Source organism: Cavia porcellus, unplaced genomic scaffold (assembly GCF_034190915.1).
Source record: "Cavia porcellus strain 051 isolate PalLab524CR breed Dunkin Hartley unplaced genomic scaffold, mCavPor4.1 scaffold_10, whole genome shotgun sequence".
Taxonomy (NCBI): domain Eukaryota; kingdom Metazoa; phylum Chordata; class Mammalia; order Rodentia; family Caviidae; genus Cavia; species Cavia porcellus.
Genome location: NW_026947493.1, coordinates 37,467,678 through 37,490,287, shown reverse-complemented (window position 1 = coordinate 37,490,287; position 22,610 = coordinate 37,467,678). Strand labels below are relative to the sequence as shown.

The 22,610-nt window shown below is 43.4% G+C and overlaps 1 protein-coding gene and 1 long non-coding RNA gene across 2 annotated transcripts in view; one reads left to right on the top strand and one right to left on the bottom strand.

Moving 5' to 3' along the window:
- Positions 1 to 22,194, top strand: part of Dnah12 (dynein axonemal heavy chain 12) — a 244,057-nt gene extending 221,863 nt beyond the window's left edge. The window contains exons 67-74 of the mRNA XM_063257331.1: positions 3,003 to 3,236; positions 4,188 to 4,376; positions 6,902 to 7,005; positions 10,020 to 10,224; positions 12,925 to 13,062; positions 16,682 to 16,773; positions 19,116 to 19,183; positions 21,206 to 22,194. Of these exons, the coding sequence (XP_063113401.1) occupies positions 3,003 to 3,236; positions 4,188 to 4,376; positions 6,902 to 7,005; positions 10,020 to 10,224; positions 12,925 to 13,062; positions 16,682 to 16,773; positions 19,116 to 19,183; positions 21,206 to 21,396 (1,221 nt within the window). The 3' untranslated portion in view covers positions 21,397 to 22,194. The remainder of the gene's footprint in view (positions 1 to 3,002; positions 3,237 to 4,187; positions 4,377 to 6,901; positions 7,006 to 10,019; positions 10,225 to 12,924; positions 13,063 to 16,681; positions 16,774 to 19,115; positions 19,184 to 21,205) is intronic.
- On the bottom strand, positions 13,197 to 16,685 carry LOC134477879 (uncharacterized). Its single transcript, XR_010050133.1, has 2 exons — positions 15,764 to 16,685; positions 13,197 to 14,250 (listed from the first exon to the last, which is right to left on the bottom strand). It is a non-coding gene; the product is annotated as an uncharacterized LOC134477879 (long non-coding RNA).
- Positions 22,195 to 22,610: the final 416 nt, after the last annotated feature.

Below are 22,610 nucleotides of genomic sequence, written 5' to 3'. Positions count from 1 at the left end.
CTCCAAAATTATGCAAGGAAAGGTTTGTTTACTCAGTTTGTGGAGGTGTCAGTGTGCCACATGGCAGAGGGCAGCAGTTCATGGTGGCGGAAGATGACAAAAGCGGCAAAAGCTGAAAGGGAGGAGCAGCCTCCTTCCTCCTTTTTACCGTCTGCCTGCGGCCACCCCGAGTGGATGCAGCACTCACACCGCCAATCCCAGCATTAGCCAGTGAACCAATCACAAACACTAGATTCAGTCGCCTTTGAAAGGCCCATGCCCCATGACTGCATGAGGCTTTGGGGGGACCTCCAGGTACAAACCATAACAACAAGAGAGGTGACAAGAATGGCCTAGTGTATAGGAAAGGAGAGCTAAGCAATGTGCTGTCAGTGTAGGTGAGACAGCGCATGGAACATGCAGTTGCCATGTATGAAGACTGCCGTGGGTCTGAAATGAAACAAAAATTATTTTTTTTTGTAGAGAGCTCTATTGGTATTTTCATTGTAGTTTATATTGGAAATTATTTCTGATGTTCTTTTAGGTTTTGTAAACAAGTACACAGCCAATGTAAAAATGTTGATGTTTATTCTAAATGTGCAGCACATATTAGGGAATTTTATACTTTACTGATATTTTATGTTCCTATTAACTACACATTGTGTAATATAATAATATAATACAATAAGTGATATAATAATCATTTTTTAGAGCTTTTGCTACTTGGTACTTGCTTTCTTCTCCTTTTGTGACCTCTGGCTCTGCCTTGGGAGGCTGGGGGAGCAGTTCCAGAGATCTTCTATTCCTCTGTGTATGTTCCCTTTTCCTCTCTTTTTTGGGAGGTTACTGCAGGTTGGGAACTAGAGAAGTCAGGAGAGTTTGTGGCTTATATGGAGATTTTTAGTAGGATATCACCTCCTGTGAATAATTTTCAGCTTTGTATGTCCAGTGCTAGTCTCTACTCCTTCTGCTATTTACTGTAAGTGATTTTGATCCTGCCTCTAGGTTTTGCCGAGGGAATTAAGTCTGATTATAACAGATTCAGTCTCACACTCGTATGTAACAGTCCTTGCAGTTACACTCCCTCCCCCTGTGCTGTCTCTATGTACAACCGCGACAGTTTACTATTTGTGTTTGTTCTGCAGGGAGGGAGGGAGGGAGGGTAGTTGGATGAGGTGTGTGGGACATAGCGGGGAGGGTTACCATAGTGGTAAGTGAGTGGGTCTGATTTTACTGGGGTACTTGTAGGTGAGTTGAAGGCTTGGTATTGAGAGTTTTTATAGGATATTTTGTGGGCTAAGGGTGAGATGTTGGGGAAAGAGATTTACTTTGTAGTTGAGGAAAGCTATGCGATTGTCAGAACTTGCTGATAGGGCAGCTGAGGCAGGAGGATTGCAAGTTTGAACCCAACCTGAGCAACTTAGTGATAACTGTATTTCAAAATAAAAAATAAAAAGTGCTGTGGCTGTAGCTCAGTGGGAAAGTCTAGGTTTGATCCTCAATATGGAAGGAAGGAAGGAAGGAAGGAAGGAAGGAAGGAAGGAAGGAAGGAAAGAAGAAGGAAGAAAGGAAGGGTTTGAAGAAGGAAAAGAAAGAGAAAAGAGAGGGAAAGCAGTGGCTAAGTGGGTAGCCAGGGAATGAGTTGTTGGTCTCCACTTCTCTTATATGTCACAAATTTAACGTTAAATTCTCTTGGGGTCTTGGGGTCTCTTCCTTCAGTTTTGTAAATGCTAAGGACTCTGTTGAATATATCTTTGCCTTTCTCCAAAGAGAAAAGAGGAGCCAGGCAGAGTAGTGCATGGCTGTAATCTCAGCTCTCAGGAGGCCGAGGCAGGAAGATCACTGAGTTTGAGGCCAGCATGGGCTACAAAGTGAGCTCAAGGCCAGCCTGAACTATGTAGTGAACCTTTGTCTCAGAGAGAGAGAGAGAGAGAGAGAGAGAGAGAGACTTTTATCTTTTAATAAGTTACTCCCCAGAAGATGACTTCCCTCTTTCTCAGCCCCCTCTCATATCTCTTGACAGTTCTTTTCCTCATGAAAATATGGGAGTCTCAAACGCAAATTAGACCTTAACTGAACATGGCTCTGGAGAAATTGTTTCTCAGATTTAATACCGCTTCTCCTTAACTCCTGCACTGTTAGCTAGATTTAGGAATAGGAGAGTCCCAAATCAGTGACGTGTCACCTCAGGACACACACTACCTAAAATTCCTGACCCTTGGGAAACAAATTCGGACTTCCACAATACTTCATTTCCTGCTCTCCGTGGTTACTGGGAGATGACTAGGACAATGTAGACTACATAAATAGTAGTTTTCTGACTATTATTATGGTGGTGAGGAAATTAGAAACAGTGTGTATTGCCTGCCAGTGGAACTGGGCCATCATGGATGAGGTTGGAAATGGTTTTATCACATCATGAAAAGGGCTCTAAAGCGGACGTTGGGTTCCCAGCCGTGGTACTGATACACATGAGGCTGGAGCAGCGGTGCTGTGCGCAGTGCAGTGGCGTCGCAACCTGCACCTGAACGGGCCCGTAGCACCACCCACCCTGCCACAGCTGTGGCTCCCGGAATTACCTTCAGTGGGGCTGACACTGTCTCAGGGACAGAATTGAGCTCAGCTTCCAGGAAACGAGGTTGATCCAAATTCACATTTTAAAAACACCTGGTAATTTTCCTGTTATCTATTTCTGCTAGGTCTTTTCTTTTTGCAGTGCTGGGGATTGGACTCAGGGCCTTGCAAGTGCTCTGCCACTATGCCCCATCGCATTCCATGTTATCTGTGTTTGTTAAATGTTTTTCTCATTAAGGAAACAACATGTATTTCAGAAAAAATGAGAAATTCAGATAGACAAACTCAAAATATGGCAAACTCCAGGTGCCCAGCGACAGCCTATGATGGTGAACCGTTCAGCTCCTTCCTGTATAGATAGATAGGTAGCGCACCTTGACATGGAAATAAAGGAAAAAATGGAAATAAAGTAAAAGCAGTAAAGATTTTTTCATTTTCCTTTCGTTCAGTTGTTTATCAACGAATATGATGCGATTCCATTTGAAGCCATTTCCTACCTGACTGGAGAGTGTAACTACGGGGGGAGGGTGACGGATGACTGGGACCGGCGCCTGCTGCTGACCATGCTGGCCGACTTCTACAACCTGCAGGTCGTCGAAAACCCTCACTACAAGTTTTCCCCCAGTGGAAACTACTTTGCACCTCCCAAAGGCACTTATGAGGACTATATTGAATTCATTAAGGTAACTGGCGTCACTGAAAATGGGGTTCATGTGTGATTGTTTTCCCAAAGCAGACCACAAAATGTCGCCTTCTAACTGTACATTTAGACAAGCATTGTGGTCTCGGTAGACTAGTTGTTACTGAAAATTATAAAAGTTTGACTCTTTTGGTGTTTCATGATTTCATAACTCTTTGTTCACACATGTCTGCCCTATAAATTAATCCTGCCTGCTTCTGTTACTGGCTGGGATTCATAAACTAAACTGATGCTAAAATATAGACAGTTTATTTTGATGATAGTATTTTTAATGGACAGGAGCTTTTCAGAAAAGAAGTGAAAACCAAAAAGAGGCAGTGTACTTGAGAGTTCACACACCATTTAAATAAAGGGAGGTGGACTGTGAAGAATTAACTAAAAAAGGGAAGATGGCGTGGGCTTTTCGGAGCAACAGAAGTTGTGAGACAGGAGTCAAGACACACGTGGAAGAAGCTAGTGGAAGGCAGGGTTGTCTTGGTGAGACCTCACGAGGCTCTTCCGGTAGCCGGCTTTCAGTGATCAAGATTGCTGACTAGGGCTAGGGATTTAGCTCAGTAGCATAAGTGCCTGCCTGGCAGATGCAAGGTTGTGAGTTTGATCCCTGGCACCAAAAAAAAAAAAAAAAAAAAGATTGCTGACTGCACCCTGGTCCAGGCAGAGAAGGAGGAAAGGAGAGAACTCTTTCTGTGCTGTTTGTTGAGACAGGTTTTCACTGTGTAGTCCAGTATGGCCTTGAACTAGAGGTGATCATCCTGCCTCAGTTTCCCAACTGCTGGGATTATGGACATTCGCCACCACACCCAGCCCATCTATTGATTTTAGATTACTGTAGCTCAAAATAATCCTTATGCTAAAATGCCATGTTTTGGGGTGGCAAATCCTAACTCCCAGACCTAGTTAAGATGTGATGTATGTTTCATCTATTTTCTGGTAGAAACTTCCAGTTACTCAAGACCCTGAGATATTTGGATTACATGAAAATGTTGATATCTCCAAAGATCTTCAACAAACAAAAATCCTTTTTGAGTCCTTGCTTCTCACCCAGGGAGGCTCCAAACAGACAGGATCCTCAGGAAGCACCGACCAGATTCTATTAGAAATTACCAAAGATATACTCAACAAGGTGAGACTTAGATTAAAACATGTTTTAAGCTAGTACTATGAAAGAAATTGAAGTGGTACTGATATGACAGTCTGAAAACTCTATTTATTCATTGTGACCTGGAGCAAGATACTTTACCTCTCTACACATTCACTTACAAGCCTGTTAATCTGAACATAGTACCCACTGTGCACGGTTTCTGAGAACATTAAAGTAAGCATCAGTTGAAAGTGGTTTACCAAATGCCTGGCACATAGGTAAGTTCTTAGCAACTTTAGCTATGAGTGAGCTAATTATCTATGACTTATTTTAATTTCTAAACAAAGATAAAAGACTTATTTTTTAATGGAGAAAAATGTTCTGAACTTGCTCATTCAAAGACAGAATGGTTGAGGCATTGTTCAGGCTGGCTTTGAACTTGTAATGTAGCCCAGGTTGGCCTCAAACTCTTGATCCTCCTGTCTCAGCCTCTTGAATGCTGGGGTTACAGGCGTGTACCACCATGACCAGCAAGTGAATGATGTTTAATCTATACCTTAAAGAAGGAGAAAGTACAGGGAGATAGGATCAGTGCTAAATTAGTTGCTACAACTTTCTCTTTTTATAATACAGTATAATCCAAGGTCGTTAACCCTACTAAGTAAAGTGGACCCTTTCACTATTTTTCTGTAAATCTTAAACGCAGTAAAGACCTACTACAGGGACTCTCACCGATTACAGTCCTCAGCACAGACTGCTTTGCTGTCTAAGTAAGCATTGCCGAGATCTCCTGACTACCCCAACACGTTACTGACTAACTCTAAAAGCCAGGCACTAGCTAAGTGCCCCTGGTTCTGGTTGCTTGCCTCTCCTGCTAGAGTAGATTCCAGGTTCTTCTTGTCTTGAACACAGAACTGAATGAAATGAGCAAAAAGCAGTGGCAAAGTTTATTTGAAAAAGTAAAAGTGAAGAGAGAGATCATCTCTACAGAGTGAGCTTGGGCTGAGAAAAAGAGAAAAAAGCAAACTAAAGATAACACCGTGGAGGACGGTCCCAATGGCAAGTTCTGTTCTGGCATCCGTGTTCTTTTGTGTTGTCCAAATCTGGAGGAAACTCCGGAAAACGTCTCCGTGGGCTGGGTGCTTAGGTCTAGGCTTCCCCCTGAGAACCGCTGGGCTCTCGAAGTCCAGGTGCAGGGTTGTGGGGACTGCTCTGCCCTGTGCTCCGGGGTCCCCACCACCTCTGCCACGCCCTAGTCTCCTCTGTTGTTAGCACTGTAAATGCGCCTGTGTTTCAGTGTAGACAGGCCCCTGACAGGGAGGAACCGGCCCTGGGCGCCTGCTCCCAAGCCCATTCCTTGTCTGCGTCCTCTCTCCCTCCTGGACTGGCTCTGCTCTCCAGGAGCCTGGCCGTGCTGGAGAGAGGAGGAGAGGCACTCTGATGGGCTGGCACGTGGAGGCCCAGCCTCCTCCCCTGTGCCCTGCTGCTTCTCACCCGCGCCACCACTGCATCTGTGGTTCATCTTCGTGGGGAGAGGACCTTGCCCTCATAGAATGGTGGCTGTCACAAGATCCTGGTGGGCGCCTGGTAAGGGTTGTGCAGCCCCAGGTCAGAATGACACCTCTTAGGCCTTGGAACATGGTTTTGTACACCCAGGGTACGTCGCCTGCAGGCAGGCAGGGAAGCTCAGCTCTCCCAGTCTACAGTTTGGCTGACTAGGGAAGTTCTTTGCCCCTTTAGAACTGTGAGTCCCAATGTCCTAGGACCTGCTGAACAGCCCCAAGCCCCCGTTCATCACCTCGGTTTCTCGGAGGGCCTCACAGATCACACATTCAGTGGCTTTCTCTCCCCTCGGCACTAGAATGCTGCTACCCTTGTAAGGTTAATTATTTGATAGTGGGATGAGCTGTTTGGAATCAGTTGATAATTAATTAGAAATATAGGGTTAGGGATTTAACTCAGTGACATAAACGCCTGCCTTGGCAGGTGTGAGGTCGTGAGTTCAATCCCTGATACCAAAAAAAAAAAAAGTAGGAATAAATATAAAACAGTTTTGAAATGGTAAATAACTTTTATCTGTGAAAAAATAAGATTAAATTTACAGAAAGAAATTATACAGCTTTTCAGAAATATGTATCTTTTGCTATAATCCCAGCACTCAGGAGGCTGAGGCAGGAAGATTTTTGCAAATTCAAGACCAGCCTGGGCTATAAAGCAAAGTGTGCTCGAGGTCAGCCTGAACTGTATAGTAAGACCCTGTCTCAGAAAAGAAGTCTTTTCTGCAAAGTGCTATGGTAGTTAAGAACACGAGCCTTCGAATCCAAGACCTGTGGAGTCAGACTATTTGGGTGTGTGTCTTTGGATCAGTAATTTATCCTCTGACCTTAAATCCCCCTGTGTATAAAATGGAAATAATATCCAGCTAAGAGTGTACAATAAAGATTAAATGAGACAGTTTATGGAAAGCAGGTAGCACAGTGCCTCCCAAACAGTAACAGCCTAGCCTGAGCTATTATAGAACACTATCCATTCTAAGAATAATCTGTGATCTTCAAAACTCTGTTTAGCTCCCGGAAGATTTTGATATTGAAATAGCATTACTGAGGTATCCTGTGAGATATGAGGAGAGCATGAATACTGTGTTAGTACAAGAAATGGAAAGATTTAACAAGTAAGTATCTATATCCTGTGATTCAAAAGGCAACAAAGTTCATACAAAAATATAGTATTATTAAATTTAAAATTTTAAGAAAAGATTATCAAAACCTCTTAATTTTTTTCTTTTTAAAGCTCTCTAACTTTTTGCTTCAGAAGATAATACCTTTTGTCATGTAAAACTGATGATGAAAAAGAGATCTGTACTGACCAATTAAAAATATCCATTATTCCTAATTTTTCATGCATTTGTTATTATTCTCCTCAGGAAGAGACAGGCTAAACATTGGCTAGGCCTAGTTTTGTCATTTTGGCTTTCAGACTTCTTTGCATTTCAAAATAAAATATGTGAAAGCACCACATTTCCCTAATTAATTCAGTATTTCTCGTGTGTACGTGCATGTGTAGCGCTCAGGGCTGAGCTCTGGGCTTCATACTAGCTAATCAGGCAAGCACTCACCACTGAGCTATCTCCCAACCCTACCACATCGTTTCTTATACAAAGACTGTAATTATTTGTATGTAATGATGTGCTTTTTCCTAGATCCTCAGGCTTCTGTCCTCACTACAGGGCTATTTATGATGTTCTTAGTTTTGATCTAAGGAGGAAACAGCATATTTGCCAGTATATAAATGAATATCCAGTTTTATGGGTTTTTTTTTTTTTTTTTTTTTTTTTTTTGTCTTTGTCTTTTTCTTTTTTACCATTACCGGAGCTTGAACTCACGACCACACACTTGCAAGGCAGGTGCTTATGCCACTGAGCTAAATCCCCAGCCCTTCAATTTTATGTTTCAATGCAGTGTTTCTCTAGTTTCCACCATTGTGTAACACCTTTTTAACTTTTTCCATATTTGCTTGTCACCTGTAATATTATTTTCCTAATATTTCTCTTACACAATTTTTCACTTAAATTAGCTGAATCCTCTCAAAGTCCTCTATAGAGTCAATATAATCCCTATTAAAATTCCAATGTCATTTCTCTTAAAGAAAAAACCAAAATTCACATAGAATCATAAAATACCCCAAATAGGCAAGGCAGTCATAAGCAAAAAGAACAAAACTGGAAGCATCACACTACTGACCACAGACTGTACTGCAAGGCAAGCAGTTGTGGTTGAAAGGTGTAGAACTGGCATAGAAATAGACATTCCACCACTGGGATCGAACGGAGAGCCCGAAGAGCCCTGAGTACACGTGGCCAATTAATCTTTGACAAAGGTGCCAGTAATATACAATGGGAAAAGGACAGTTTCTTCCATGAATGATGTTGGGAAGACTAAATATGTAAATGCAAAATCTTATGTCACTTATAAGAATCAATTCAAAATAGTTTACAGACTGAAACATAAGATCTGAAATTAAAAAATTACTAGAAGGGCAAATGGGGGAAAACACACGATGTTGGTCTGGGCAATACATTTTTAGATTGACCCCTAAACTGCATGCAACAAGAGCAAAAATAGACAAATGGAATTACCTTAAAATAAAAATAAAATCTGTATATCAACAGTTAACAGACCAAAGAGAGAATTTACAGATTAGGAGGTAATATATACAATTCATCTTTCTTATAAGGTATTAATATCCAGGGTATATAAGGAATTAAAATCTATAGAAAGAGAGTAAATAATCTGATTAAGAAATGGACAAGACATTTCTCAAAAGGAGACAACCAACAGGTATATGGAAAAATGCCCAACATTACTAAGTGTCAGGGAGACACATATCAAAATCACAGTGAGACATCCCCCATCCCAGTTAAGCTGGCTGTTATTAAAAAGATAAGTTCTGGAGAGGGTATAGAGCAAAGGGACCCTTGTGCATCTTGATGGGAGTGTAAATTAGTACAGATTCCTCCAAAAACTGAAATAGAAATGCCATGCAATCCAGCAGGGCCACCTCTAAGTGCTACTGCAGATTTGAAATAAGCATATCAAAAGATGCACATCTGTGTTTACCACCACATTATTTATGAATTAGCCTAAATGTCCATCAAGGAATGAATGAAGTTTTAAGACTGTGAGATGTATATACAGTGGAACACTATTTAGTCTTAAAGAGAACCAGTCTGTCATTTGTGACAACATGACTGAAATTGGAAAACACTATGCTAAGTGAAGTAAGCCAAACCCAAAAAGACAAATAATGCATTTCTCATTTGTAGTAAGCAGAATGTAAGACAATCGACCTGCAGGAGCGTGAGTAGGATGGTAGTTACCGGGGCCTGCAGGGGAAGGGGAGTGAGGGGATGATAATGAAGGGACACAAAGCCTAGTTACATGGAAGGAGTAAGTTTGACTTTGTTTTAGATTGTGCTACTGCACAATGTGCTAACCCTAGAATATAACTACATATAATACATTCCAAGATCACTGAGTAGATTTCTGATCCTTCCCAGGTGTGGTGGTGCACGCCTGTAATCCCAGCACTCAGGAGACCAGGCAGGAGGATCCCTGCAAATTGGAGCCAGTTTGAGTTCAAGGCCAGCCTGAACTGCATATGAAACCCTGTCTCACAGAGTCAAAAAAGGATTTCTAGTGCTTTTATCGCAGAAAATGTTAAATATTTGAGGTGACATTGATCAGTTTAATATAACCTTCCTACTTATACTGTATTCAGAAAGCACAATACTACTTTGTACCCCATGTACAATAAAAAATGTTTTTAAAAACTAGCTGGGGGCTGGGGATTTAGCTCAGTGGCACAAGCACCTGCCTGGCAAGCATGAGGTTGTGAGTTCAATCCCTGTTACAAAACAAAAACAAAACAAAAAACTAGATCCTAAGAAATAATACCAGAGGCAAAAGTTTTGCTATGTGAGTGGTATTATTATCTGTATTTAAACATACATGGGCAGTGATTAAATGGAAGATGCTCATTTAAATGTCACCACATGGGATGTGGCCACACCTTAGAAAACACTCCCAGAAGGCCCTGAGTAGGATGCGTGTTATTCCATCCTCTCGAGCACCACGTGCTGACCATTGCCATCGTGCGCATGCTGCTGATGTCTTTCTTTTATTGCAGTTTGATTATAACTATACGCAGCACTCTGGAGGACCTTGAGAAGGCTATCAAGGGTGTGGTGGTAATGGATGCAGCGCTGGAGGCACTTTGTAGCAGTTTGCTCATTGGAAAAGTTCCAGAAATATGGGCCAAGCGATCATACCCCAGTCTTAAGCCCCTCGGAAGCTATATCACAGATTTCCTAGCCCGGCTGAGATTTTTACAGGTAAAAGAATATCTTAAATTACAGCCATGCACAACTGAAATGCTGTTAATAATTGACTGCAGTCACTTTAATCTCTCTGAGTTGAATGGGATGTGATTGGTAGTTTCACAGTAGTCTAACCAAAATTTTAGGATCTTGAAAAATATACACATTTCAAAATATTGAGTAAAAGCTTAATATTTTACTTTGAGCAAACTCAATTAAGATATAACATTTATGTTTCTGAAAGTTCTACATTTGTGATTCTCTGAGACCATATTTAATATTGTCTGGTGATTTTAATACCTATAGTAAATCTCAAAAAGTCAGAGGCTTGGAACTATCAATTATTATTCATTATCTTAAAATCAGTACTTCTTATCTTGTAGCTCATAAAGCTAAGGGAGAGATGGTGCTTTGAGTCCTGTAACACAAATGCGTGTAGAGGTGTGCTGACACACAAACAGGCACCACACACAAGGAATGGAGAGTACAGGAGAGCCTGTGGCAGGAGGCCTTTCGCCCTCCGCACCCTGCTTGCCCTGTCCTGTGGCTAGTGGTTTTGCAGCAGCACAGGGAGAATCCCAGAAGTGTCTTTTTGGAGGTTCACAAAGGTGCATGTCTTTTAGTGATCAGTTGCTGTGACATCACTTTGCCAGTGTTGTTTACTGATCACAATGACAAAGTATCTGAGACAAACAGCTCAAAAAAGAAAAGATTTATTCTGGCTTATGATTTCAGGGCTTCAGTCCACGGTTTGTTGCCCCCATCGCTTTGGGCTCATGAGGAAGCACAATATCATGTGACAGAGGAAGCAAAAGATAGGAAGCAAAGGGCGCCCCAAAACTCCCTTTAAGGGCACATTCCTAATGTAACAGCTTCTGGTAAACCCTGGGTCCCAATAGCACTACCAGCGGGGGACCAAGCCTCCAACGCATGCACGAGCTTTTGGGAGACATTTGAGAACCCAACAATAGCCAGTGTGGTGGTACATGCCATAACAATTGCCTTTTTATGACACAAAACAAAAACAAAAACAACCTGTTTCAAGTTGAAGCTAATCATAAAATAACTAGCTTGTGAGGCTGCAGAGATTCAGACTTTGTTTCCACTTCAGATTTTTTCTAGTCTCATACGTCAATCATTTGACTTTTCCAGATTATTAGTGGGACTGTTTCTTTTGGGGCACATGTGTGTGCTAAAATTGTGAACCAAAGTAAAACTCTCTTCCTCCAAGATGTGAGTTTGGAGGCCAGGGATTTAGCTGAGTGGCACAAGCACCTGCCTGGCATGCATGAAATAATGAGTTAAATTCCCATTAACAAAAAAAGAAAAAGTCATGGGGCTGGGGATTTAGCTCAGTGACATAAGCACCTGCCTGGCAGGCTTAAGGTCATGAGTTTGATCCCTGATACCAAAATAAAAGTAGGTTTGGGGTATTCTGAGAATTACTAAGCCACCTTTGTAGCTGTGGGATGAAAGGTGCTATATCATAGAAAATCGATGCTGTGTAACAAACAAAACTTCTGGCATAGCAGAAGGAAAGTTTGTTCCTCACGTAAGTGTAAGCCCAGGGGTCACAGGGGCGACAGGTAAGCTCTGACTTGAGGGCCAACATGGTTACATAGTCCTGGCTTCTTGTACTTCCCATCTTTCAGCTGTGTTCTCTTTGGGTTAATTCTATTCTCAGTTAGGTTCTCATCTGATAGCAGCAACTCTGGCCTTACCTCACACAACTACAGTTGAGTTTCTTTTCCCTGAAAATAAGTTTCTACATCTTTTGCTTTGAATGAGTCACATGTCTATTGCTTGGTCAGTGACTATGCTTAAAGTGTGATAGGCCAGGCACACATACCACAGGAGACTACATGAAGCCCTGGAGGGGCCTGGGTGAAGAGCCAGGAGGGTTTGCCCTCCAGAGGGAAGGAAGGCTGGTATTACAGAGAGGCTGGGGATTTCACTCAGCCGCACAAGCACTTGCCTGCGAAGTGCGAAGTTGTGAGTTCGTCTCAGTACCCCCCCAAAAAAAGGCAGTAAAAACAGCTGGTGCTCTCCCAGGACAGAAGCAACTGCTAAAAAGTTCAGTTTCAATAGTTCATGAAGAGAGACAGGGCTAAAACGACACCTGGGGCCCAGACTGTGAAGCTTCTTGCACAGGAGACCAAGAAGCTTGGGCTTTAATGTGATCACTGAAGAGTTACGAGATGATAAATCTGATCCTAACTCCACACGGTCAGATGTTTTCTAGCCGCACTGTTCTAGCTGTATTCAGCAGAGAGAGGTAGCGTACACTAACACAGGGAGAAGACCACAGCACCTGAACTGAAGAGGGCAGTGGACACGGAGACGGCATTCAAGGGGCTAAGGAACTGGAATCAACACAGAGGGCCACAGCTAAACAACCTGTGAGATGTTTAAAGATGGCAGCTTTGGGGTGAGGGAACGTGAGAGATCCTCGGAAAATTCACAGCCTTTTGTAGCAGGTTTGAATCTTTCAAATTGTATTTCATTCATATTAATGCTTTTGTTAATTTGAATTTCAAAGAAGCGTAGCTAGAAAGGAAAGAGGTAGGACAGTGTGTGTGACTGCACACACGCACACACACACACACACACACACACACACACACACACACACATACATCAGTCTCAGGAAGTGGATAAATAACAGCTATAGAAGTGGAAGGATAGACATAATGTATTTCGTTTTCCCCTTTACAGGACTGGTACAACTCAGGAAAACCCTGTGTGTTTTGGCTCTCAGGTTTCTTTTTCACCCAAGCCTTTTTAACTGGAGCTATGCAGAATTATGCCAGAAAATACACCATCCCTATTGATTTACTAGGATATGAATTTGAGGTACAGTAACTGTTAAACTCAACAATACTTCATTACAGCAAAGCTATGTATTTAAGCAAGGAAGATATGCAAAATTGATGTTATTATCTGTCGATGTCCGCTCCCGGCCGGCAGGAAGGACACACGACAAAGTCTGGTAGTGGACAACCTTTTCTTTTTATTTTTCTTCTCCGTACAGCCTGCCCTGGGTTCTCCCAGCTGAAGCCTCCTCTGGTCCGCTCCCCGCGGCTCCTTTTGTGCTTCAGTCTGCCCCAAAGCCTCTACCGGTCCGCTCTCCGCGGCTCCTTTTGGGCTTTTACTTCCGGGCTTCTACCTGGCTTCTTCTTCCGCCCAGGGGTGGCACCGGTATATATACGGGTACAGTGTCCAATCATGTTAAAGTAAGCAAGGCAAGCTGATTGGCTAACATCATCAGTTGCCAGGCAGACTATATTGTTGAGCGGGTTGTTTACGCGGTAAGCAGGAAACTAACATATTCGATGGGAGGGGTAATCTACCCCAGGCTTTGCTCTTTACCACAGGCCGCACGTCCGCCAAGTGAGGCGACCGGGCTCGGGGCTGCGGCTCCCAACATCTCCCCCTATTTTATTTTTTATGAATGTGCGCATCGTAGCCCTTCCTGGACTGGGTGCAGAGGCTTATGCCCTATGTGTAGGTCCACCGTAGGTCCTTGGCTTAGACCCTGGTTGGCCATGCCATGGTCTGCCAAGGCCCTGAGGCCCTCGTCCTTTTTCTAGGGCCAGGCACAAACTGGACGGAACCTGGATGCACACAAGCTTGCACTCATTTCCTCTCCGTAAAGAAATCCCCTCGGAGAGAAATTTAGACCTGGGCAGCATCTAACAGTCCAGCGGCTTACGTGCAGGATGGGGTAGGGCCTGGCTTAGGTCGAGTCGTGCTGGGGAGGCACGCTCTTACCCGTCATTGACTCACCTACCCTGCTGTGTATTGTCACCTTATGGAGGAGAATGAGGGATGCCCGCCATATCTAGACTCGGTCGTGGGCCAATTGAGCAAGCCATGCATATGCCTGAGGATCTTCTTGTCCATTTCGGGCTACCGCTATTTCTATTCATCTTATTGGTTGGTCTGTGATGGATCTCCAGTAGGGCAGGTCTGATCTTCAGTCGAGGGCTTTGTTGCCCGTGTCAGTCTCTCCGGTATCCACAGTGGTTCTCGTCCCGGTTCCTGTGGGAAAACACAAACCGCGCCTCGGTTCCAGCTGATCACTGGATCCGGGCCCATCCATTATCCTGTCAGGACATCTTTCCACTTCACCCACCCTTTATGGTTGGGGGAAGGGTTGCAGTGCTCCACAGCTGGGGAGCGATTATCATTATTTAAATTTAAAAAATTGTGTGTGAATAGTGCCATGGATAATCGTGCCTTTGGGGCCAGGCCTTGGCCTACTCCCCCTTTTTGTTTTTGTAAAATTTCTTTGAGGCTTCTATGAGCCCTCTCAATGATTCCTTGACCTTGGGGATTGTATGGGATACCATGTTTTAATTGAACCTCCATCATTTTGCAGAACTCATTGAAGGCTTTGCCTATATAGGCTGGTCCATTATCAGTTTTTAATATTTTTGGTTTGCCCCATGAGGCCCAAGCTGCCAGGCAATGATTGATCACATTAGACACTTTTTCACCTGTTTCTGCTGTTGCAATTTTTGTTTTTTATTTTTTATTTTTATCTTTTTCGTTTTTTTTTTTTTTTTTTTTTTTTTTTTTATTGGTACCAGGGATCGAAAATCCCCAGCCCCCGTTTATGCCGCTGAGCTAAATCTCTAGCCCCCGTTTCCTCGACCGGCGTTTTTCTCAGCCTGCTCTGCAGAGAACTCTGCGTACCAGGCTCGCCAATCCAGGTAACTGCCCGAGGGCAGACACGCCTTTGCCAGCTGAATCCAGTCCGTGGGGGTGAGGGGCCCAGAAGACAGGTTCTCCAGCATGGCAATGGTGTAAGGCGCAGTCGGCCCAAAGGTTGTAACTGCATTTTTAAGTTCTCTAATCTGCTTTATCTCAAAAGGCTCCCATACATTGCGTCCCTGGCCCATAGCTACTTGTACAGGAAATATCCCGTAGGGGCCACTATCTATCCCAGGTGGATGTACCTCATGAGACAAGCGTCCCCCCTGCCAAAGCCGCCTGTAAAAATACCGACCCGCCGGCGGCGGAGCATAAGACAGCGGCCATGATTGGGCGGAAAATGGGGGCCCGTGCATCACTTCCTGTTCTGGCGAAAGGGGAGAGAGCCCCCAGGCGGCCGCCTCGTGGCGAGGGATCGCCTCCAGAAACGGCCCCCAAGGTAAAGAACCCTGCGACTCCTTATCGAGCGATTTAGGCTCCTGACAGCTGGTCTCTTTGGCCTCCTTGCCATTCAACTTTCCCTCGTCCTCGGAGTCAGACGACTCCGAGGCTAGAGCCCCGTCCTCCTCCTTAGCATCTTTGTTCCCCTTGACGGGCCCCTCTCGGGAGCTCCCTGACTGGGCCTGCTCAGATACCCTGCGTACTTTTGTAAGCTCTTGAGAGCTTTCTCCACAACCACCCTCGCTCTTAGTGTTGCTACCTAACATGTTTCCCATCTTTTAATATGTTACTCACCGCGTGAGGCCCAAGGAATCCGCCACTTACGCGTGAGCCTGAGGGGAGTCTAAAAGCCCTGTAGGTGCGCGCCACCCAGAGCCCAGGCTTATCCCCAACTCACCTGTCTCGCAGCTCTGTACTGGAGCGTTGTCCACTTCCACGTCGCGGGGGTGATCAGTCCCCGGGCGGGCCTCCAAATGTCGATGTCCGCTCCCGGCCGGCAGGAAGGACACACGACAAAGTCTGGTAGTGGACAACCTTTTCTTTTTATTTTCCTTCTCCGTACAGCCTGCCCTGGGTTCTCCCAGCTGAAGCCTCCTCTGGTCCGCTCCCCGCGGCTCCTTTTGTGCTTCAGTCTGCCCCAAAGCCTCTACCGGTCCGCTCTCCGCGGCTCCTTTTGGGCTTTTACTTCCGGGCTTCTACCTGGCTTCTTCTTCCGCCCAGGGGTGGCACCGGTATATATACGGGTACAGTGTCCAATCATGTTAAAGTAAGCAAGGCAAGCTGATTGGCTAACATCATCAGTTGCCAGGCAGACTATATTGTTGAGCGGGTTGTTTACGCGGTAAGCAGGAAACTAACATATTCGATGGGAGGGGTAATCTACCCCAGGCTTTGCTCTTTACCACAGGCCGCACGTCCGCCAAGTGAGGCGACCGGGCTCAGGGCTGCGGCTCCCAACAATTATCCACCATAGGAAATCATACTTCACAATTTTTGTGTTCCATGAAGAACATATATAATACTTGTCTTTCTATCACTAGTATAGGACTTTCCTGTCTCTCAATATTTGATTTAAATAATCAAGTGTTGTTCTACTTTTGCAAACATTAATGTGCACTGAGTAAAGCCTCATAAAATGCTTCACAAAGAGCTATACAGTATTACACATTGCTACACATTAAAACTGAAAAGTTTTGTAGTTTAACAAACGGTTACACGTGGAGTTTCCTAAATGTGCTCTGAGTATTGAGCAGTGCTTCCTTTCTGACACTTAGCTGTGTGGAGGAAGCGTTCCTAGTGTGGCTTCTCCCCGCAGGTGATCCCTTCTGACACATCTGACACAGCACCAGATGACGGTGTTTACATCCACGGGTTGTATCTTGATGGAGCTCGCTGGGACCGGGCAAGGTCAGTCCTTGCAACTGTAAGACTGTCTTTGTTGTATGTGAATCATAGAGAATAGAGGCAGATGGTCCGATGGTTTTTTTGTTTTTCTTACCTAAAAGGCATCTTCTAGGGAATAAGTCAAGTAATATATCAGAATTCCTATATAAATCATTACTCAGGCTGAGACAACTGTGATGATTTTTAGATGCTAAACAATTTTTAGTTAATATGTCAAGTATTTCAGTGATCTTATTAGGAGAAAATTTGCTGGTTATTTTCCTGCTTTCTTTTATGTTACCTTCCATTATACAAACCCAATTTTCTTTATATATTTTCCCAATTGTCAACAGCTGATAATTATAATAAAGTTGCCCTTTAGAGAACAGGACACTTTTTCTTTCATGTTGATAAGACACTAAATAAATAAATACTTTGAATAAATGTTGAATGTCCAGCTTCCCTCTTAAACTAAGTTTAAATGAGTAGAGCTACTAATGCCAACTGAAATAAACCAGATGGAGAAGATTAAATGTCACAGGAGTTCGCTTATAAAAGAAACCCGAAGTATAAATAATTTAAAAGTCAAAATGAAGGATAAATGATAGGAAACAGGGAAGTAGACCTCTCACAGATGAGAAGGGATACAGGATGGAGAAAAAGGAAAGTGAGGGAAAAAGAAAATGGACTAAGATGTGACCTGTGTGTGTACCAGTTCCCAGGATGAATATGCTCAGTATGTTACTAATAAACATAGAATACATAGAATGAATAGGAGTGGGAGAGGAAAGACATTTCCCTTAGAGTCTTGGTGTTTACCATCCTTTCATAGATCCAACTCTGTATCCCAAAGGCAGGCCCAGCCATTGCTCCCAAGGGCATGATAAAGATCAACATTAAGGCCAAAGGTAGGAAAAACCACCTAATGGGAAGTAATGACGTAGAAGTTCTGCAGAGATAATTTTGAAACAAAGTTATGAGGAGACACCACCATACATAGTTCTTTTTATTATTTTCTTTTTTTCATAACTTTTCTAGAATTTTTGTTCACTTCTTTTTACCTTCTATAGTTACCCATTTTTTATCTACTTCTGCATGCTAGGCAGGTGCTCTGCCTAGCACTAATGCCCAATTTTTAAAAATGTTTTATTAGTGCTTGTTTGCCACACATAACGATCACTCTGTATGTATTGAATTTTCCTTCTTTCTTTCCCTCCTTTTCAACAACGTAGCATGGAGAGTAATCAGATTTTCTAGGTAGGCATATCTGTGCTTGAATCCTGAAAGTGGCACTTAAGGGGCCAGAGGAGTAGCTCAGCAGCACAGCACCTGCCTGGTATGCTCAAGGTTCTGGGTTCAAAACCCAATATCAAAAGAAGAAAACCGGTGCTTAAGGACTGTCTGCTTGTATCTCTGTGCCTCCATCTTTGCCCGTGAGAGGGACTAGGATCATTGAGCACAGAGGAGGTAGACTAGGGTCACGGGGCGCAGGGGAGGTGGACCAGGGTCACCGAGCGCAGGCCAGGAGGACCAGGGTCACCGAGCACAGGCCAGGTGGACCAGGGTCGCCGAGCGCAGGCCAGGTGGACCAGGGTCACCGAGCACAGGCCAGGTGGACCAGGGTCGCCGAGCGCAGGCCAGATGGACCAGGGTCACCGAGCGCAGGCCAGGTGGACCAGGGTCGCCGAGCGCAGGCCAGGAAGACCAGGGTCGCCGAGCGCAGGCCGGGTGGACCAGGGTCGCCGAGCGCAGGACAGGTGGACCAGGGTCGCCGAGCGCAGGACGGGTGGACCAGGGTCGCCGAGCGCAGGCCGGGTGGACCAGGGTCGCCGAGCGCAGGCCGGGTGGACCAGGGTCGCCGAGCGCAGGCCGGGTGGACCAGGGTCACTGAACATAGGCCAGGTGGACCAGGGCCGCCGAGCGCAGGCCAGGTGGACCAGGGTCACTGAACATAGGCCAGGTGGACCAGGGTCGCCGAGCGCAGGCCAGGTGGACCAGGGTCACTGAACATAGGCCAGGTGGACCAGGGTCGCCGAGCGCAGGCCAGGTGGACCAGGGCCGCCGAGCGCAGGCCAGGTGGACTAGGATCACTGAGCACAGATGAAGCGGCAGATGCCGGCCTGGCGAGTGGGACGTAGCTGGCAGGCACTGACTTCTGCCTGCTGTGTTACATTTCACCTTTCTGTTATTTTCTTTTGTTTCTGTTCTTCGCTACCTTCCCCCCTGTCCTCCCTCTGTGTCTCTTTCTGTCTCTCTCCTCTTTTAGTGTTCTTCTCCTGTATTAAAAGCTAATATCCAGGCAGCAATCTGTTCTAAGAAGCAAATTTCAGATATGACTAATAACTTCTGTCCATTTCTCTTTGCAGCGGGTTGCTTGCCGAACAATATCACAAGCTTCTGTTTGATCTGATGCCCATCATATGGATAAAACCATGTAAATATATTTCTCAAAATTCCCTTGAGTTTTAGGGAAAATAATGACAGCTGTTGTTAACTGCTACTTGAGATAAATTTTTCTTCAAATCTTTTAGGATTTACCTTGACCGTAATTTAAAAGTGGCAGGGTACCCACCTTGGAATAGCACTTGTTTAGAATGCGTTTTGTTGCTCCCCTTTTTGTGTGTGTGTCCATATTATTTGAGGGCTATCGTTCTGCCTCTTTGTCCTCTTAGCTCACAGGATGCATCACTTTCTTTCCTTTCCCGCACACTTCTACAAAGGCTGTCAGAGACTGAACCATTACCATCCAAATGTTGATTCTGAACTCCCTTTGCATGCTGTTCAGAGACACAAACAGCTTGACACAGACTCTCGCTAGTGTCTAGGATTTTTGGCCTATAAGAAATCTTTAGTTTTTATACAGTGAAGTACTACTTAGCCATAAGGAAAGAAAAACTTGAGCTTTTATGGGTAAATGGATTTAACTTGAGACCATATTCATAAGTGAAATAAATCAAACATGCATGTGTAACCATCTTAGTCTCACTAGTGTGAGAAGCTGAAACTATATATATATATATATATATATATATATATATATAGTATAATGTAGTATATATATATTATATGTTGTTTCATATATATTGTTATACTATATGTATGATAGTTACACTTCTGATTTCTCTGAGTTCACTGAAAAGTTTGTGCTGTTACTATTTGCACAACTGAATGCAGATGTCTTGCACTATGGGTGACTGATTTAGGGATGGTAGTGCGCAATGTGTGCATCATTGTTGTCTCCTGATTGTTGTGGCTTTGAAATTTTGGGTTTTTTTTTTTCTCTTTACAATAAAATGGATTTGGAAGAAATAAAAAAGAAATTCTTAGGCCAAGCAGCCAGCAGGGCATTTATGTATGTTGAAAACCACATGAGGCTGGAGCCACTTTTGCTCCCTTGGAGAAATTACTTGCTCCTTCCTCTTTTTACTATAATCAGTATTTTCTATTCTTTTTAATTTTTTTTTCACTGCTGTGGATTGGACCCAGGGCTTCACGCATTCTAAACAAGTGCTTTACCACTGAGCTATAGCCTCAACCCTGGGTCTTACATTCTTAAAAAATAAATAATAACATTTGCAGATCACCCAAGAATCACCACCCAGCCTAACAAATATCTCCATTATTAATGTGGTCCAATTTTAAGAAATGTGGCCTTAGTTCAGAAAGACAAAAAAAGGCTACTAAATTTCATATCTGGCTTTTCAGAAATTGAATATAGAGGGCCAGGGATTTAGCTCAGTGGCATAAGCACCTGACAGACAAGCATGAGGTCCTGAGTTTGATCCCCAGTACCAAAAAAAAAAAGAAGAAGAAAAGAAAAAGAAATTGAATATAGATTCTTTTTGTGAGTTGACAAAAAGAATTTGTTAGTGTCTTTTTCTTATTAGTAACATGCTAAAGACATAGTGTTAGCTTGAATAATGGATTTCTTCTGTTAGTGCTCTGAGCAGTTGTGTTTCTCTTATATTGTTGTTTGTTGTTGTTGTTGTTGTTGTTGTTTGAAACGTGGTCTCACTCCACGTTGAGTCCAGGCTGGCCTCACACTCACAGCGATCCTCCCACCCAAGCCCCCGAGTGCTGGGGTTAACAGGCGTGCACTGCAACACCCAGCTGAGCGTCTCCTTTTGAATCTTTCCCACTCCCCATACTGCGTTTATTCCTTCCCTGTACCCTTCTCTTATTCCTTGCCTCCCGGGTCCTCTTGAGTGTTTTCATCCTGCTAAGTGGTCAGAATTTTACAATTTATTCCAGACTTCTAGACCTAGAATTATTTACCACATGAATCACATAATAATAATATACCAATAATAATCTACCAACTATAAATACAAAAATGTTAACATCTTCAAATGTGATAAAATCTTTGATTTGGTACTATTTTTTACAAGATAACAACTCTGCTTTCAGTACGAGGGGCAATTTTCCCTTTACTGAGTATATTTCTCTTTTTCACAAGCCCAAAAGTCCCAGATTGTGAAGTCAGATGCCTACATCTGTCCACTGTACAAGACAAGTGAGCGTAAAGGAACTCTTTCCACTACGGGACACTCGACCAACTTCGTCATTGCAATGCTGTTAAAAACAGACGAACCCGTTAAGCACTGGATCAAGCGTGGTGTGGCTCTCCTTTGTCAGTTGGATGACTAAGCTGGACAAATTATAAAATGTCTAAAAGTTTAAAAAAATTGTTTCTACTGACTTAAAAAATTTATAAAACAAGATAAATTGATGTGATTCTTTTCAGTGGTCTTTGTGAAAGGTCGTTGCACTCATGATTCTCCTCCCCAACATCCACTCTTCTTTTTCCCAACATTTTATGATGTTTTTCAAATCCAATTTATTTCAAGGCAAACAAAAGAAGAAAAAAATACTAAAACAAAATTTCAAAACACATCAGCTAGGGGCAACAATGGTACATACAGTGTGCATTGCTATCCCCAGATCATTCACCCAGAGCACAAGACATCCGCTTACAATTGTCCGGACAGTACCAGTGCAAATCTTTCTCTTCATTGTACTCAGAGAAATCAGTAGTATAACCATTGGAACTGTCTTTATGTATCATCTATCTGTGTATCTACGTGTGTGTGTGTGTGTGTGTGTGTGTGTGTGTGTGTACACACACACATATGCACCAACATCCACGCTTGTTGGGAATGCAGTCTTCTAACCAGACTGTCAAGATCACAGGTAGGCACCACTGGAAGAAAATGTGAAGAGCAGTGTTACTTTGAATTATAGACAAGATTTCTGAAGCTTTTATTTAGTTTTAGTTTGATTTGTATGTAAACACAGATTGTGAGGATTAAATGGCTAAAATTTAACTAGAAATTATTTTTCACTGATGTTAAATCATTCCCTCCATTTCCGAAGTATTTTACCTTCTACTTACCTACCTCAAGTTATAGCACATGAACATTTTATACAAAGAAATTATAAGCAAAATATTACAACAATTATTAAAGCCCCAAGGCCGTGCTTCCCACTTCTCAAATGTCACCAGCATTTCCTCAGCCCTCCTCTGACTGGGACAGGACCTGAGAGAAGTGAAGCTGACCTAACACAGGCAGGGAGGTGGCTGCTGGGCCCCGCACGCCTCACCGCAGGGGCAGTGTGCTTCATACTGAATTAGAAACGCCAAGTTGCCCCTTTATTTTCTTTAGTGGTTGATATTTTTATTACTTACTATGCACCCATTAACATAGTTAACAGTTTACTAACAATTTTATCCTATTAACAATTTAAAGATATTTCAATAAAGTAAAATTTTAATCAAAATTGTATTATTTTGTGTGGAATTAATTGCTTCCTTGGAACTCCATGGATACTTTAGCCTGCAGTTCCATAAACCCAAGAAAAGG